At 39.6% G+C, this 17,411-nt stretch overlaps 1 protein-coding gene and 1 non-coding gene across 2 annotated transcripts; one reads left to right on the plus strand and one right to left on the minus strand.

The window, feature by feature from the left end:
* Positions 1-1,420: 1,420 nt before the first annotated feature.
* LOC137226921 (U6 spliceosomal RNA) lies at positions 1,421-1,525 on the minus strand. Its single transcript, XR_010944610.1, has one exon. It is a non-coding gene; the product is annotated as a U6 spliceosomal RNA (small nuclear RNA).
* A 4,015-nt stretch (positions 1,526-5,540) lies between these two features.
* ATP5MC3 (ATP synthase membrane subunit c locus 3) lies at positions 5,541-9,553 on the plus strand. Its single transcript, XM_067741472.1, has 5 exons — positions 5,541-5,683; positions 5,871-5,982; positions 7,173-7,250; positions 8,138-8,331; positions 9,025-9,553. The coding sequence occupies exons 2-5, from the start codon at positions 5,944-5,946 to the stop codon at positions 9,137-9,139; spliced, it is 426 nt and encodes a 141-aa protein (XP_067597573.1). The 5' UTR covers positions 5,541-5,683; positions 5,871-5,943; the 3' UTR covers positions 9,140-9,553.
* Positions 9,554-17,411: the final 7,858 nt, after the last annotated feature.

Genomic DNA, 17,411 nt, shown 5'->3' on the forward strand with positions numbered 1-17,411 from the left:
TAAGCAAAAGTCCTCTCAAACATTTTGTTAGTGTTGTGAAATCTCTTATCTCTTAACAGTAAGTTCAGTATCTGGGTCCATTGATTATGAATGGATTTAATTTCTCGAAGGAGAATAAGGACTTACATTTGCATTCGGTTGTCTTAAAATATAGCCGAGGGAATTCCCTGGTGGTCCAATGGGTAGGACTCAGTGCTTCCACTGCTGTGGGCCCGGGTTCAATCCCTGATCAGGTAACTAAGATCCCACATGCCGCGCAGCACAGCCAGAAAAAAGAAAATTATACACACACACACACACACACACACAGCTGAAACTGACAATATACTTTCCTATCACATACAGGAAACTCCAGCCAACATATAGATAAGAAGGTATACACACCCACACCCACACCCATGTGACGCTTTAAAACAGGAATAGCCTTACCATGGAGAGGTTAGAGTTTGAATATAAAAGTACACCAAAGCCCATCACCAAAAACTGAAATTCAACATTTAATAATGCTTCCCTTTGGTTTCATTAATACAAGTGCCATAGAAGGGATAATATAATACATTTATCAATTATTATGAAGTATTAAAACTTTCCTAACATATTGGTTTTTTACATTTTAAAGTAATGCTTATGGTAACATATCAAATAATACAGAGGTATGTGAAGAAAATTTAATAGTTCCTTCCAACCTCATTGCTCAAAAATGTACTGAGTACCTATTAGTGGGCCAAGCAAGTTCTAGGCTATGTGGATACAGCAATAAACGAAACAAAGTCCCTGTCCTCATAGACTTAGAGTCTAATGTGAGCTACAAACAAACAAGCAGTAAATAATGCCAGGTAGCAATAACTGCTATGGAGAAATATAAGGTTAGGTAAGGGATCCAGGAAGGTCTCTCTTAAGAAGTGACTTGAGCAAAGACTTGAATGAAGTGGAGGTTAAACCATAAACATAAGGTGTTCCAAACTAAAGGAATGAAAAGTGCAGTTCTGTCAGGGGAATATGGTTGGCATGTTGCAGGAATAACAAAGAGGCTGGCGTGCATAAAGCAGATGATCTAGGAGTTGCTTGTCTTTTTATCCATTTGTAGACTCTTTTTACTTACCAAAAGTAAATGTGTGGTTATGTTACCGACTAGATACAGTTAAATTCAGTTGTTTCATTTACTTTCAATTTGTAGGGATTTAAATTTTTTTTACTTCTATAAATGGTTTGCATGGTTCCAAATTCAAATCCAGAAAGCAAAGCATATTCAAAGAGGTTTAGCTTCTATTCTTGTTCTCTCTAATCTATTCCTTCCACCATAGGTAACCATCGATAAACCTTCTATTTTTTAAACACAGGAAATGCATTTGTAATTCTCTCCCTTTCTTAGATGCATTCACATCCCTCCCCACCTGTGAGGGAAATGGTAGCAAATTATTAAAACATGGAATACGTGATAAATTTGAGTGTCATCCATGCACAGGTGCCATGTTAGTCTTCTCTGTATCATTATAATTTTCGTATATGCACTGCTGAAGCAAGCAATAAGTTAGATTTTACATGGATAAGAGTTCAGAAGCTGGACACTGCCTGGAAAGAGATGGCTTCAGTAGGTGCCACCATGGAGAGCCTAACATAGCCAGGAGACACCAAGAAGGTACGAGGTGCCGGCAGAGAGAGTAAGTTGCCGAAGGATGGACCAAAGGCATTGAGAAAAGAAGTGAAAGTTTGACCACAGACAGACCTTGCCTACCTCACAACCCAGCCCAGGGCCTATTATGCTTCAGCTGATGTCCCATTCCTGCCAATATTCTATTGTATCATAGAACAGGTCAATAAAGGGCTTTACTGTTTTGTTTTTTAATGAATTCTTTAGGCACATGAGAATATACACACAGAATCCTTCTTAGGCACAGAAAAAATGTTTGTTTGAACAAATTCATGCCACAAAGCAAAAATATGTTCCTCAAGTTCTCTAAGTTTGAATTTTGCAGTATGAGCAAGAAAAAGAAATTCTAGAGGTCATTCCAATTTTTCCCAACAGCCTAAAATTTTAGTTAAAAGAGAAGAATAATAAAGTTTCTGCAAATTACTTCGAATATACTAAGTACCCTATTTATTACTGAGCAAACTTTACTGAGTGACTACTATGTTTAATACTCTACATTAGGTGCTGTGGAAGACATAAATACAAATTAGACCTAATCCCTGCCCTTGAGAATCTTACCATCTGTGCTAGTTAGTAATTTATGACTTCTCCACTAGAAATCCATCTTTCTATGCCTTGTTTCTGTTCTACAACTGGACCCAGTAGGCATTTCTGCTATGACAACTGGCAAAATGTTAGGCTTGGCCAATAGAGGGCACTGGAAAGACACTGTGAGGCCAGAAGAGGAGGAAGGACTTTCCTTTCTTCTTCAGGTGGGTTGGCTTGCAGCAGAGGCCTGGTTGTGTTCACCTCGGCAATCCTCATGGTTCACTTGTGGCCCGTGCCTTCAGCAAGTTTCTTCACCACAAGTGAACTTCAAGTTCCTGTGACAGCCATGTCCTCTCCTCTAAATTTCTAAGTTTTTCGTTACTATTCACTCTTACTCAGCCAAAGGTAGTAGCTATTCCTATAGTTCCTATGGTTTATCTCTAGGCTTTCTATCCTGTGCCATTGATCTATATTTCTGTTTTTGTGCCAGTACCATACTGTCTTGATTACTGTAGCTTTGTAATATAGTCTGAAGTCTGGGAGCCTGATTCCTCCAGCTTTGTTTTTCTTTCTCAAGATTGTTTTGGCTATTCATGGTCTTTTGTGTTTCCATACAAATTGTGAAATTTTTTGTTCTAGTTCTGTGAAAAATGCCATTGGTAGTTTGATAGGGATTGCATTGAATCTGTAGATTGCTTTGGGTAGTATAGTCATTTTCACAATGTTGATTCTTCCAATCCAAGAACATGGTGTATCTCTCCATCTGTTTGTGTCGTCTTTAATTTCTTTCATCAGTGTCTTACAGTTTTCTGCATATAGGTCCTTTTGTCTCCTTATCTAGGTTTATTCCTAGATATTTTATTCTTTTTGTTGCAGTGGTAAATGGGAATGTTTCCTTAATTTCTCTTTCAGATTTTTCATCATTAGTGTATAGGAATGCAAGAGATTTCTGTGCATTAATTTTGTATCCTGCTACTTTACCAAATTCATTGACTAGCTCTAGTAGTTTTCTGGTAGCAACTTTAGGATTCTCTACGTATAGTATCATGTCATCTGCAAACAGTGACAGCTTTACTTCTTCTTTTCCAATTTGTATTCCTTTTATTTCTTTTTCTTCTCTGATTGCTGTGGCTAGGACTTCCAAAACTATGTTGAATAATAGTGGTGAGAGTGGACATCCTTGTCTTGTTCCTGATCTTAGAGGAAATGCTTTCAGTTTTTCACCATTGAGGATGATGTTTGCTGTGGGTTTGTCGTATATTGCCTTTATTATGTTGAGGTAGGTTCCCTCTATGCCCACTTTCTGGAGAGTTTTTATCATAAATTGGTGTTGAATTTTGTCGAAAGCTATTTCTGCATCTATTGAGATGATCATATGGTTTTTATTCTTCAGTTTGTTAATATGGTGTATCACATTGATTGACTTGCATATATTGAAGAATCCTTGCATTCCTGGGATAAACCCCACTTGATCATGGTGTATGATCCTTTTAAGGTGCTCTTGGATTCTGTTTGCTAGTATTTTGTTGAGGATTTTTGCATCTATGTTCATCAGTGATATTGGCCTGTAAGTTTTCTTTTTTTGTGACATCTTTGTCTGGCTTTGGTATGGGACATTCCATCTTATCTTCTCAGACTGGGATTTATATCATTGGCCTCCTTGGTTCTCAGGCCTTCAGATTCCAATTGAATTATACCACCAGCTTTCCTGAGTCTCCAGCTTGGAACATCAGCTCATGGGACTTCTCAGCTTCTATAACCACATAAGCCCATTCCTCATGGTTATCGTGTCAGTCTGTCTGTCTGTCTCTCTCTCTATAAACAATAGTGCTCTGTACTACTCAGGGTTCTCCACAGAAGCAGAACCTGTAGGATCCTACTGAGGGAGGTCAGTTTTTCTTCCAGCTGGTTCTGTTTCTCTGGAGAACTCTGACTAATACAGAGCATTATTGTTTATTCTACTTTAAGCATCACAGGACATCTTACCACATACTTCAGGCAAGAACTGAGTACTTGAGAAAATATACTAATAATTTCTCTTTGAACTGCACGTATGCATTATCTCTATTTTATGGGCTAAAGATTGAAACTGGGGACTTCCCTGGTGGTCCAGTGGTTAAGAATCCGCCTTCCAATGCAGGGGATATGGGTTTAATCCCTGGTCCGGGAAGATCCCACATGCCACAGGGCAACTAAGCCCACATGCCTCAACTAGAGAGCCAGCGCGCTGCAACTGGAGAGAAGCCTGCGTGCTGCAACGAAGATCCCGCGTGCTGCAACTAAGACCTGACACAGCCAAAAATAAAAATTAATTAATTTTAAAAAAGAGATTGAAACTAAAATGATTAGCTCGTGTGTGATTTTGAAGCATTTGTCTGTGAAGTTAGATCAGTGACAAAGTCTTATTCACTCTTCAAATTTTAGTTCTGAGGGCTTCTCCCCAGGATTACTGCTAGATGATACTGCACCTTTGTGCCAACTAGAAGAAGAAGTGATCCTCTGGGTCCATGTTGTACCAGGGCTCTAGACCAAGTGGGTAGGATTTCAGTCCCCAGCCATCCCATCATCTGGGCACACTAGATATTTATTCTTTTATGTTGACTTGTATCACCTCTGATAGCCACTTGTTAGAACTATTAAGTCAGATTTACAGAATTCAAGGACTTAACAGAAGTCCAGAAAGAGCCATTTTTCTGAGACATTTCTGTATTCATCTGAAGTCCAAAGTTACCAAAAACAAGTGTTAAAGTTGGGTCAGTTTTGAAAAAACTCAGACTTTCTTTAGTCCCTGGCCCTACATGAAAAAACATTTACAATCCCTTAATTCTCCCAACCATGGGTCTGGGATTGAAAAACCGACCTGCCTCACTTTACCAAGAGGCAATTTTGTGCCCAAGTCACTAAGCTCTTAGATCTATTCATTTGCTTATTCCTTTGTCCCAGTAGGTCAGGCCCACTTTCACCCAAAAGATTATTCCAGACTCTGGAACCTTTTCCAGATTCCTTTAAAGAAATGTATTTTCACTTTGCTGGGAACCCTAATTGCTTCTGCCAAGCAGAGAATGAACCGTTTCCCCACACTGAGTCCCATTTCACAGAGGAGAATGACCAGGAAGGGAGCTCCTCTATGAAAGGGACCTAGAAACTGATAAAAGGCCAAATCTCATCAACTGAAAGACAAAGTCCCACTATCCTCCGACCAGCCTAGATCAAAGGCGAAACAACTTGTTCGGTTCTCTCTGCCTGGGCTGGTCTTTATTTCTTCTTTTTGTCTCTCCGCCACCCTCTGCTCCTCAGTCCGTCTCCGGGCGGTTGTCGCTGCCTTTCCCGACTGGTTACCAATAAAGTTGTTACACAGTGACCTTGAGCGTCTTCCCAGCTGTACCCGATTCCCCGCCTTCTGCATCCGGGTGCCGCGGCGCGGATAAGAGCCGGACCGCGCCTGCGCACCCAGCCCCATTCCTTCGACCTCTGCTGACTCGGCCGCTGCCACCTCCTGGGAAGGTAAGCGGAGGGTGCGGGAGCCGGACCTGGCCGAGGTGGAGCCGCGCCCAGGAGAGACCCATTCATTCTGCTGTCGCCTCGCTTGGCACGGGACCCGAGCTGACCGCGTGCACGGGAGCCCGAGGGACCTGGGTGGAAGGACGGGCCCTCGGAGGGCACTTGACCTTAAGCCTCTTTGCCTCCGCAGAGAGGAAGCGGGAGAGGAGCCCTAGCCGCTTGTCACCCAAGTCCTCCAGCCGCACCGCCCCGAAGAGTGCAAGATGTTCGCCTGCGCCAAGCTCGCCTGCACCCCAGCTCTGGTGCGTAGCCCAGGCTGGGCCGGGGGCTCGAGGCCCCGACCACTTGGCCCGGGCGTCCACGTTGTTGAACGGGTCACCTCGGGGCAGGACACACCGCCCTCTCGGGACAGCTCTCCCTAGCCCCATAACCTCTGTGTCCTTTTCTCCCTTTCCTCCTCTTCCTGGGGCTTCTCATTCCGCTCCTCCCCTCCACTCGCGGGGTGGAGAGCCGCCGAGGCCTAGCTGTCAGGCCCAGCTCGGTGTAGGTCAAACCCTCCTTGACCCTCGTTCCGGAGCGGCCCCCCACCCCACCTCCTCCGACACCCTGTTGGATCGCGGCCTCGCGAGGGTTGGGGTGCAGTGGAGGGGGCCCCTGAGGCCTAGCGTTGCGGCTGCACTCTCACTTGCTGATCTGTAGGTCAGTCTCGCTGCTGCAGAGGGAGGGACTTTCCTCACCCTGTGTGGGCGGAGGCGGCTGGTGCAGGACCCGAAAATCTCCTCTCCTGCTTCTGGGATGTTATTTCCAAAACCATTTTGGACACTTTTGATGACGTGAAGATCTCGGGGGTTTGTCCTAGAGAATCAGGTCTTGGTTCTGAAGGGGTTTTCTGTGACCTTAATTTAGTGGACACTCAAGGGCGGAGAAGGTGGACTGGAACGTGTCCTTATGGTCAGAGTATTTCAACGATTGTTCTTCCACTGATGTGGAATTGCTTAAGCTGCTTTTTAATTCTATGATTAATGGACATATAGGAATATCCTAGAAATAGCGGGAGCTCATGTTAACTAATGGGCTATTTAAAATGACACGCTGTTTATAGTGCTGTTGTACCTACTTGTTGATCCACTTAAACTTAACCAAAGAATGTGGGGTGTTTATTGCTGGTTTTCTGATCTGAATTGTGGCGCTACAATAATTGAAATTTTAAAAGCAATACTTATTCTTTTTAACTAATTGTTCTTAGAAGTTTTGTTCAGGATATCACAAATACATTATGAAGCAAGCTTTAAAATTGCATTAACAATTTTATTAAAATTGCTTTGTGCCTTGAAAAATGACCAAACAGACAAGATAAGAATCAATAGAGGAAAGTCATAATTTTTCTTACTCATTTTTGCAGTTTGCCTTTTTAGAATTCATGGTGCAAGAAGGGTCATTGAAGTTTTATCTGTATTTTTACTTAATACATGGAATCTTTTTTCATTAACAGATCCGAGCTGGATCCAGAGTTGCATACAGACCAATTTCTGCATCAGTGTTATCTCGACCAGAGGCTAGGACTGGAGAGGTAAATGTAGTAATAATAGAAATTAAGTAACACTACCAAATAAGCCTTATGGTTTCGATTAAAGTGAAGGGGAAAAACCTCATTAATGAGTGGTCTGAGAGGGTCCTTTCCACCCTTTCATCCAAAAAATTTGCAGAGAATGAGCCAATGAAAGAAACTTCTGTATCCAAAACTTATCCACCTGAATTGGCTAAGAAATATAGTCAGTATATATACTTAAGTATATGGTTTTGAGTTGCCTGTATTTAAGATTATGATAGCAACAGTTACTGAACAGCCTACTCTATTAAAAAGCATATGCAGGGCTTCCCTGGTGGCGCAGTGGTTAAGAATCTGCCTGCCAATGCAGGGGATATGGGTTCGAGCCGTGGTCCAGGAAGATCCCACATGCCGTGGAGCAACTTAGCCCGTACACCACAACTACTGAGCCTGTGCTCTAGAGCCTGCGAGCCATAACTACTGAGCCCACATGCCACAACTACTGAAGCCTGCACACCTAGAGCCCGTGCTCTGCAACAAGAGAAGCCACTGCAATGAGAAGCCTGCTCACTGCAACGAAGGGTAGCCCCTGCTCGCCACAACTAGAGAAAGCCCATGTGCAGCAATGAAGACCCAGTGCAGCCAAAAATAAATTAATTAATTCAAAATTAAAAGCATATGCACGTACACCGTTTCTTACTTTTCAAAAACCTTATGCAGTGTGATATTGCTGTTCCTATTCTGCAAGATGGGAATTATTCTAAGCCCCAGATTTTCTGTTGTGCCACACCACCTATTCAAACTCAGCTACAAAAATAGAGGAGTGGTTATCATTTTGACAGTACGGTAATTAAAATAGATAACTGTGATTGCTGATTTGACCTTTGCCTTTATTTCCTGTTCTCTAGAGCTCTACGGTATTTAATGGGGCCCAGAATGGTGTGTCTCAGTTAATCCAAAGGGAGTTCCAGACCAGTGCAGTCAGCAGAGACATTGATACTGCGGCCAAATTTATAGGTGCAGGTGCTGCAACAGTAGGAGTGGCTGGTTCTGGTGCTGGTATTGGCACAGTCTTCGGCAGCCTCATCATTGGTTACGCCAGGTAATTCCTGTTGCCGAATAAACTAGTTTAAAAACATGCTTGAAATAATTGGAAACTTAGGAAACTAGTGAAATCATCATAGCTACTTTGTATTAAGTGCCTGTCTGTGTCTTGCATTATACTTTGAGGTCTTTGCATGCAGTTATCTCACTGCTCCCAACACGCCTTGGAGAAACACTGGTTTACCTGTGAAGGACCAGAGACACAGAGGTTATACGGCTTGCCCAAAGTCAAAGCCAGTGTCAGAAAATAAATTATAACTCACTTTGACTTCAGAGTCTGCACTCTTTAATTTTTAAGTTGTAGTGGGAATATAATTAAGAGAGCTCATGCTTTAAAAATATCAGCTTCCGTTTTATTACTTAAGACCTTATTTTTAAACTAACAAATCTTAAAAAGTATAGAACATACTTTCACGGGGATAAGAAGAATGTCAGAATCCCTCAAAATGGATGAAGACTAACCACTTATATTGATATAGAGAGACAGTGCCTCCCTTTCCCCATATGATTAGGAATGAGGAGAAAGGAATGTCAAAGGCAGAACCAAAAGAGAACTAGGCAAAACACTGTTCCAGTACTTTCCAATTTACAAAGATCCTCACGCTAGTAATCTGGTTTTTTAACATTTACCAACCATGTTAAAATTCAAATAATATTTCAGAGTAACGATGATATGTGTTGTCTCTTTTAGAAACCCTTCGCTGAAACAGCAGCTGTTCTCATATGCTATCCTGGGATTTGCCTTGTCTGAAGCTATGGGTCTCTTTTGTTTGATGGTTGCTTTCTTGATTTTGTTTGCCATGTAACAGAAATTACTGCTTGAAATGTTGGCATTCATGTTAATTACAGATGTAATTCTGTGTATCTTACTGTGACTCCAAAAACTGTAGCATTGGTGTCATGAAAATGTACGTTATTTCCAAAGTCATTAAAGATGAAAACTTTAATTTTTGCTGTGATTTGTACTTACCTAATTTAAATTTAGATCATCACAAAGAAGAACATGTATTCAGGCAGAGGCTGTACAAGTCAGAGGAAACTACTGCAGTTGCCCTGGTGATGGAAAAGATCCTAATGTAATTTTTATGGGAATTCTTTTATATAGTGTTCTGAACATTGTAAATTATAGGGCTTTTGTTTATTCGTGTAAAGGGGAAATGTTTGAGTGCTTTGAGCTTCTATGAAATATGATTAATTAAATCAAGATATTAATTATTCAAGATGGTTTTGTGTTTTTAAGGGCTAATAACGTGAATTACAATACTTGGAAGCAGGATCACCTTCCAGGACTAACCTGGCTGGTCTTAACACAGCTGGATCTAAAAATAAATCATGTCGGGTTTTTAGGAATTGAAGCCTTATTAAATGGGTGTTGGGATTAGGGAGGTGATTTTTACTTTTCAGTAGGTCTCACGTTAAGCAGTTGTGTCTATAGTGAATCTTATCTGTCTTCTAAGAAGAAACTCAATCTAACTAGCAGCTAGTTTCTTGCTTAAACAAGGCTCTCATTAAAAACCAAATATCAAAAAGTAAACTGAATTTAAATTTAAAGCCAAAAGTTGCTAAAGCATTGCTCATCTTTGATACCAACAAATGTTTATAATAGGAGCCTTGGGAATGACAATTGGTTCAATAGTATTCTGTTTCTAATACTACATGTTGCTTATTGGTCAAATTTTGCCTATTAAAATGAAGAAAGGGGTGCTACTATAGAAAGACTGAGCTTTCCCCCTAGCAAATATATTGTACCATTACATTATTTGTCATCACAGTTTCAGGGTTTCTATAAAAGGTTAGGCTGACAGTTGGAAAGCTTCATTTTATTCCTTTAATCCCTTCTGCCTAATTTGATTTCAGTTAAGAGCCGTCAGCTACAAGGGTTTGTCAAAGTGCAGTGGGAAGACCCATCTCCATCAGAATCACCTAGGATGTCTAAAGTACAAATCCCTATGCTCCAGACCTACTGAATTAGAGTCTTTGGCCTTGAAACTCAGCCATCTGCATTTTTAAAAAGGTTTCTCAGGTAATTTTTGAGCACATTATTTGAGGATCACTAACTTATCTGTATCCTTCCCACTCTCTATAAAGTGTCAGAAACACTAAAGAGCTAGAGCTACTACCACTTTCTGGTTGGTTAATCACCTAGTCTATGTTACATAATTTCCTGGAACCTTCACCTTTTTCTTAAAAGTACTACTCAGTATTTGAATTTAGCAATGTAAAGAAGTATTACATGTATTATATGACCTAGCAATTCCGCAGCTTGGTATATACCCAAAAGAATTACAGGCATTCAACAAAAACTATATACAGATGTTCATAGCAGCACTATTCACAATAGCCAAAAGGTAGAGACAACCAAACTGATGTTTGGATAAACTGATGATAAAATGTGGTATATCCACATAATGGAATATTATTCAGCCATAGAAAAGAATGACGTACTGATGAGCGTTACAACATGAGTGAACCTTGAAAACATGAAAGTGAAAGTGCTTTCACTTGGCTAAGTGAAAGAAGCCAAGCACAAAAGGCTGAATATTTACATGAAATATTCAGAATACACAAATCTGTAGAGACAGGGGAATTCCTTGGTGGTCCAGTGGTTAGGACTCTGCGCTCTCACCACCGAGGACCCAGGTTCAATCCCTGGTTGGGAAACTAAAATCCCACAAGCTGCGCAGTGCCACCAAAAAAAAAAAAAAGGTCCATAGAGACAGTAGATTAGTGGTTACTAAAGGCTAGTGGGAGTAGAGATTGGGAAGTAACTGCTTAATAGGTGTGGGAGGTCCTTTTGGGGTAACCCGTGTTCTGGTGATGGTTGTACAACATTGTGAATGTACTGAATGCCACTGAATTGTACACTTTAAAATGGTTAAAAGAAAATACATATCTTACTACAATTTACAAAGAAGTACTGCACAATTAACACAAAGTCCATAGTGTAAAATCATATGACATTTTTTAAGTCCTAGGGAAATACTTAGATTAACCAGTCCTCTGTTACAAGTTCATTTTAGGCCAAACGAACAAAAAACCTGCTCTTACTGCTGGTTTGGTGTTTAAAGAGGCCTGAAACATTGATTCTGGAACAGGTTTCTTATAAGACATGCCCTTAGCTGAGGAAATCCCCTGAGAATGAAAAGGAAATTGTGCTGTGGCTGCCTGGCTTCCAAGTTACTGAGGAAAAAAGAATTCTTTAGAAAATCAGTATAACTTAGAAGTATAACCACAGGCGATCTTACCTTACTTGGAGTAACAAGTTTCTGACGTTGAAAGTACATCACTAGAATACATCTATTTGACAGCAGAAATGTTTATTGTACGCCATTTTTGCAGCAAGTACTACCAGCCTTATAAGCAAATATTAATGGTGTCTGCTTTTCACTAACTTCTTAGTTTCTGAACAGAGGCCAATAAAGATATTTTTGCATTGAAGACCAAATGAGTTTTCCATGTTGATAAGTTTGGTCTGTTTAAAAACTCCAAGAGACAAGAGCACCCAAGAGTGGTAGAGTGCTAATTCATCTATTTATTTAGAATACCTAAAGGTATTTCAGATTTCCAGGCATACTTCTTATTTGGTAACATGTTGTTACCTTTCTTCATTGCAGGAATGTGGTATTTTTAATGCCTTTGGGATTAACCCAAAATACAGATTTGAGTATGAAGTGTATGTTTGAACTAAAGAAAAACTTGTCATCTAGCCCCAAACACTAGACATGTATGGAAATAACTAAAACTCAAAGTAGAATGGTGAGTTCCAGAAGAGTGGCAGGAAGTACTAAGATGTTCAGGGGAGTAGAGTTTTCTAACAATGGAATCACATGAAGAAGAGTTATTTTTCTACAAATTAATACAAACCTTGAACTGGTGGAATGAAGAAAGGCCAGAATAAGAGGGTATCTTAGCTAGTGAAAGCATGTGGTAAGGTTCGGGAGAAACAAGGAGCTGCCTGGGTATGGAAGGGAAATAGTGTAAGATAAGGCTGCAAAGGTAAACAGGGGCCAAATTATGTAATTTGTCAGATGTAAAAGTGTGGGTTTTATTCATTTGACCACAGCCAGCCATTGAAGGTCCAGAGCCAAGGAAGTTTAATACAAGAACAGTGTAGGATAGACCGGAGGCAGTAATGGTCAGTGGTTGCTATAGTAGCTTTGCTGAGAGGCAACGAGGGTCCAGTCTAGGATGGCGGCAATGAGTACTTTTTTTTAAAAGAGTCTACAAAAGTTGTATCAGTAGGATTTGATGGGAACCAGTTGGAGGAGGAGAGGGTATGTGCATCAGATAAGTGCCATTCCCTATCCTAGTGACTTCGTATACTATGTCATTTAACTTTCATGACAACCATGCAAAATTGGGATTGGTTTCCAAGATGTAGAGTAAAAAGGCTGAGAGGAGTTAAACAGTTCCCCAAATTACATAGCCATTAAGTGGCAAAGTCAGGATCCAAATTCAGGTCATCTTTGATTGCAAAGCCCATGCTTTGATTTTTAGTATGATTATCTTAGGGATGACAAGGAAAAAGTTGATTTGGGGGAAGTTGGTATGTTGTTTTGTTACAGAATTCTAATACAAGATTGAAGCATACTCCTGAAGAGAGACTTGTGGGCTTGAAAAGGGGAAAGGTATGGTATATGATATGGAGTACATGTGAATAAAAGAAGTGCAGAGCAGGAGTAAGGACAGTGACCACTTGTGCCCAAGGGAAGTCAAGGACTCAGAAAAGACCTGAGAAGACCTTATGTTTACACATCAGGTTGATCCTTAGCACAGAGACAGCCTACAACAATAAATAAAAATAATAAAAAGTGCAAATCTTGGGGAAGAAGGAGAATCTGATTTCCAGAGATCCCACATTATTAGATTCAAATGTCCAGTTTTCAGCAAAAAATATCACAAAATATTCAAAGAAACAGGAAAGTGTGGTTCGTTAAAAGGAAAAAAAGATCAACAGAATCTGCCCCTGAAAAAGACCTGATGGCAGATCTACTAGGCAAAGACTTTTAAACAACTGTCTTAAAGATGATCAAAGAACTAAAGGAAGATGTGGAGAAAGTCAAAAAAAGAAAAGTATGAACTTTCTGATTTCAAAACTTACAAAAGCTACAGTAATCAAAGCTGTGTGGTGCTGGCATAAAGATAGACATAATAGACCAATGGAATAGAATAGAGAGCCCAGAAATAAACCCTTGTATATATGGCCAAATAATATATTTACTCTTTTTTTTTTTTGGTATAGGATAGTTGATTTACAATATTGTGTTAGTTTCAGGTGTACGGCAAAGCGATTCAATTATTTTTTTCAGATTATATTCCATTATAGGTTATTACAAGGTATTGAATATAATTCCATGTGCTATATAGTAAATCCTTGTTGCTTATCTGTTTTATGTTCAGTAATTTGTATCTGTTAATCCCATACTCCTAATTTGTCCCTTCTTCCCTCCCTCTCCCCTTTGGTAACCATAAGTTTGTTTTCTATGTGAGTCTGTTTCTGTTTTGTATGTAGATTCATTTGTATTGTTTTTTAGATTCCACATATAGGTGATATCATATAGTATTTGTCTTTCTCTGTCTGACTTCACTACGTATAATATTCTCTAGGTCTATCAACGTTGCTACAAAAGGCAATATTTCATGCTTTTTTATGGCTGAGTAATATTTTTTTGTAAAATAATTTTTGACAAAAACGCTAAGACCATTCAATGGAGAAAGGACAGTCTTCAGCAAATGATACTGGGAAAACTGGCTATCCACATGCAAAAGAAAAAAGCTGGACCCTTATTTAACACTGTATACAAAAATTAACTCAAAGTGGATTAAAGACTTAAATGTAAGACCTAAAATTATAAAACTCTTGGAAGAAAACAGGGCAAAGTTTGCAGGACATTGGATTTGGCAACGATTTCTTGAATATGACACCAAAGGCACAGGCAACAAAAGAAAAATTAGATAAATTGGACATCATGAAAATTTTAAAAAATTTGTGCAATAAGAAAACCATCAACGGAATAAAAAGGCAATCCACAGAATGGGAGAAAATATTTGTAAATCATATATCTGATAAGGGATTCATATCCAGACATATAGAGTACTCCTGAAACTCAACAACAAAAAAACAACCCAATTGAAAAATGACCAAAGGACTTGAATAGACATTTCTCCAAAAAAAAAGATAGTCAAATGGCTAACAAGCACATGAAAAGATGCTCAACATCACTAATCATTAGGGAAATGCAAATCAAAACTACAATGAGATACCACCAAGCACCCACTAGAATAGCTACTATCAAAGAAAAATGGAAAATAACAAATGTTGGCATTGATATGGAGAAAATGGAACCCCTGTGCACAGTAAGTAGGAATGTAAAATGGTATGGCTGCTGTAGAAAACAGTATGGTGTTCCTCAAAAAATTAGAAATAGAATTACCATATGACCCAGCAATTGCACTTCTGGGTATATACTCAAAAGAATCGAAAGCAAGGTCTTGAAGAGATACTTGTACACCCATAGTCATAGCAACGTTGTTCACAGTAGCTAAAATGGCAACCCAAGTGTCATCGATGGATGAATGGATAAACAAAATGTGGTATATACATACAGTGGAATATTTTTCAGCCTTAAAAAGAAGGAAATTCTGACACATGCTACACTGCAGATGAACCCTGAGGACATTATGCTAAGTGAAATAAGCCTGTCACAAAAAGACAAACACCATATGTTTTCACTTATATGAGGTACTTAGAGTAGTCAAAATCATGGAGACAAAAGATAGAATTGTGGTTGCTAGGGGCTGAGGTGGGGGAAATGAGGGGGACGGGCAGCTATAGTTTAATGGGTATAGAGTTTTAGTTTACTAGATGAGAAGAGTTATGGAGATGGATGGTGGTGATGGTTGCACAACATTATGAATATATTTATTATAATATGACTGAAATGTACACTTAAAATGGTTAAGATGGTAAATTTTGTGTGTATTTTATCAAAATTTTTTTAAAAGAGGGGGGATCAAGGGCTCAGAGGTTGCAATAAGGTTGAAGATCCATTTCAGTAAGCACCAAAAACTAGACAACTTTTTTAAATTTCAGAGTTCAGATCTTAGAAGTAAGGTAGGTCCAAGGAATGACCAAATTTTGTGGTCAAGTTGTTAAGCGGCTAAAGTTGGGTAGAAATTAATGTCCTTGAAGTTAAGTTTAAGGAGAGATTGTAGAGAAATGGGAAATAACATTTAATAACCAAATAAACTATCTCATGCTTCTACTGCAAGTTTTAAAGTCTGTTTGATAGGCTTCCCTGGTGGCGCAGTGGTTGAGAGTCCGCCTGCCGATGCAGGGGATACGGGTTCATGCCCCGGTCCGGGAAGATCCCACATGTCGCGGAGCAGCTAGGCCTGTGAGCCATGGCTGCTGAGCCTGCACGTCTGGAGCCTGTGCTCTGCAGCGGGAGAGGCCACAACAGTGAGAGTCCCGCGTACCGCAAAATTGTGTTTGATAATTTTAGCCAATATGGTTTGTCTTGCATGTTAAGTAAGGAGAAGTTTGTATTATTGCAGTACTATCCTCACAAAGCCTTTTAAAATATGATTTCTACACATGAAATTATAAATGAGTTGTTGAATTCTCTACATGCTGAGCATATATAAATTGCATAATTTCATGCTGTTGCTCTACTGCTAATACTATGGACTTAAGACTCTAACACATAGTTCATCAATTACTTGCCCAATCCTTTACATTATTAGGGGAAAAAATTATTTTTTTTCAGATCTAATACCATTCTCCTCTGCCTCAACAAACATAGCAACATTATGCCTTAGTTTGCTTTGCTGGTTGACAAGTAGTAGTGAAAATTTGTCATAGTATAGGATTTATAAAAAACGACAGTATCTTTTAAATAGTTTTTTAAAAAGTATTGGTAGATAGCATGCATTTATTTATACTTCTCTCTTTCCTCCACCTATCCCTATCCTACACTTCCCTCACACACACACACACACACACACACACCCACACACACAAGCTTACTTGTGCATTCTCCTGTAGGTTTTCTGGTGATGTGTATATCATAATTTACTAGAGCATTGCTACTCAAAGTGATGTCCATGGATCAGCACCATTGGCATCACCTGGGAGCTTGTTAGAACTATAGGTTCTGTAGCCTCGCATCAGATCTTTTGAATCAGAATCTGAATTTTAACAAGGAACCCAGGTGATCTGTATATACATAAAACTCAAAGTTTACAGTGCTTCTCAAAGAAGTACTACCAGAATACTATGATTCCCGGCATGTCATGACTCAGACTCCTTATCTTTCAAAAAGCTGTCAACTGGTTCATTGGAAGACTTGTTTCCTCCTCCCTATTGCAATGTACTGCTAATCCAGTGATTCTTAAAGTGTGGTCTGAGAATTCTGAGGGCCCCAAGAGCCTTTCAGGGAGTTCATGAGGTCCTCCCTTTTCCATTTACATAGTTCTGTGAGGCTAGATTTTCATCATACACTTCAACCAAAACATATTGCAGCAGATCAAATGCAGAAGCAGATACAATAATGCAACTATCTTCTACTAAGCCATGACATAACGATTTGCAAACATGAAAACAATGTCATTCTTCTGTTTTTGTTTTAGAAAATATAATTATTTTTCCCCAAAGTGTTATTTATGTTAAGATGTTGTTATCAGGTGTAGGGTCCCAAAGTCAAAAAGTTTGAGAACCACTGGTCTAATCTGTCAGTGAGAAAACAGGCTGCAATACACATCTCACTTACAAATCAATAGAAATGTCAATTTTGTAAATTGAGGGTAACCTGTCTCCCTAGGTCATATCCTTTCAGCTATCAATCTGTTTATAATCTCTAAAAATTGGCACAGGTTCTTGGCAAGAATCTGTACTTCTTTCTCCCAAATGATTTAAGTACTCTATCTCCTCTTCTATGTTTTGTAACTTAGAGCTTCTTTCTCAAAGGAGCTTAAATTTTGAAGAGAGAGGGCTTCCCTGGTGGCGCAGTGGTTGAGAGTCCGCCTGCTGACGCAGGGGACACGGGTTCGTGCCCCGGTCTGGGAAGATCCCACATG

Source organism: Pseudorca crassidens, chromosome 6, assembly GCF_039906515.1.
Source record: "Pseudorca crassidens isolate mPseCra1 chromosome 6, mPseCra1.hap1, whole genome shotgun sequence".
Taxonomy (NCBI): domain Eukaryota; kingdom Metazoa; phylum Chordata; class Mammalia; order Artiodactyla; family Delphinidae; genus Pseudorca; species Pseudorca crassidens.

Bases quoted from the DNA above. Each gene is read 5' to 3' on its own strand.
- ATP5MC3 (XM_067741472.1), top strand. From the start codon at position 5,944: ATGTTCGCCTGCGCCAAGCTCGCCTGCACCCCAGCTCTG. The intron at 5,983-7,172 runs GTGCGTAGCCCA...TTTCATTAACAG, and splicing joins TCGCCTGCACCCCAGCTCTG to ATCCGAGCTGGATCCAGAGT. The intron at 8,332-9,024 runs GTAATTCCTGTT...TGTCTCTTTTAG, and splicing joins CTCATCATTGGTTACGCCAG to AAACCCTTCGCTGAAACAGC.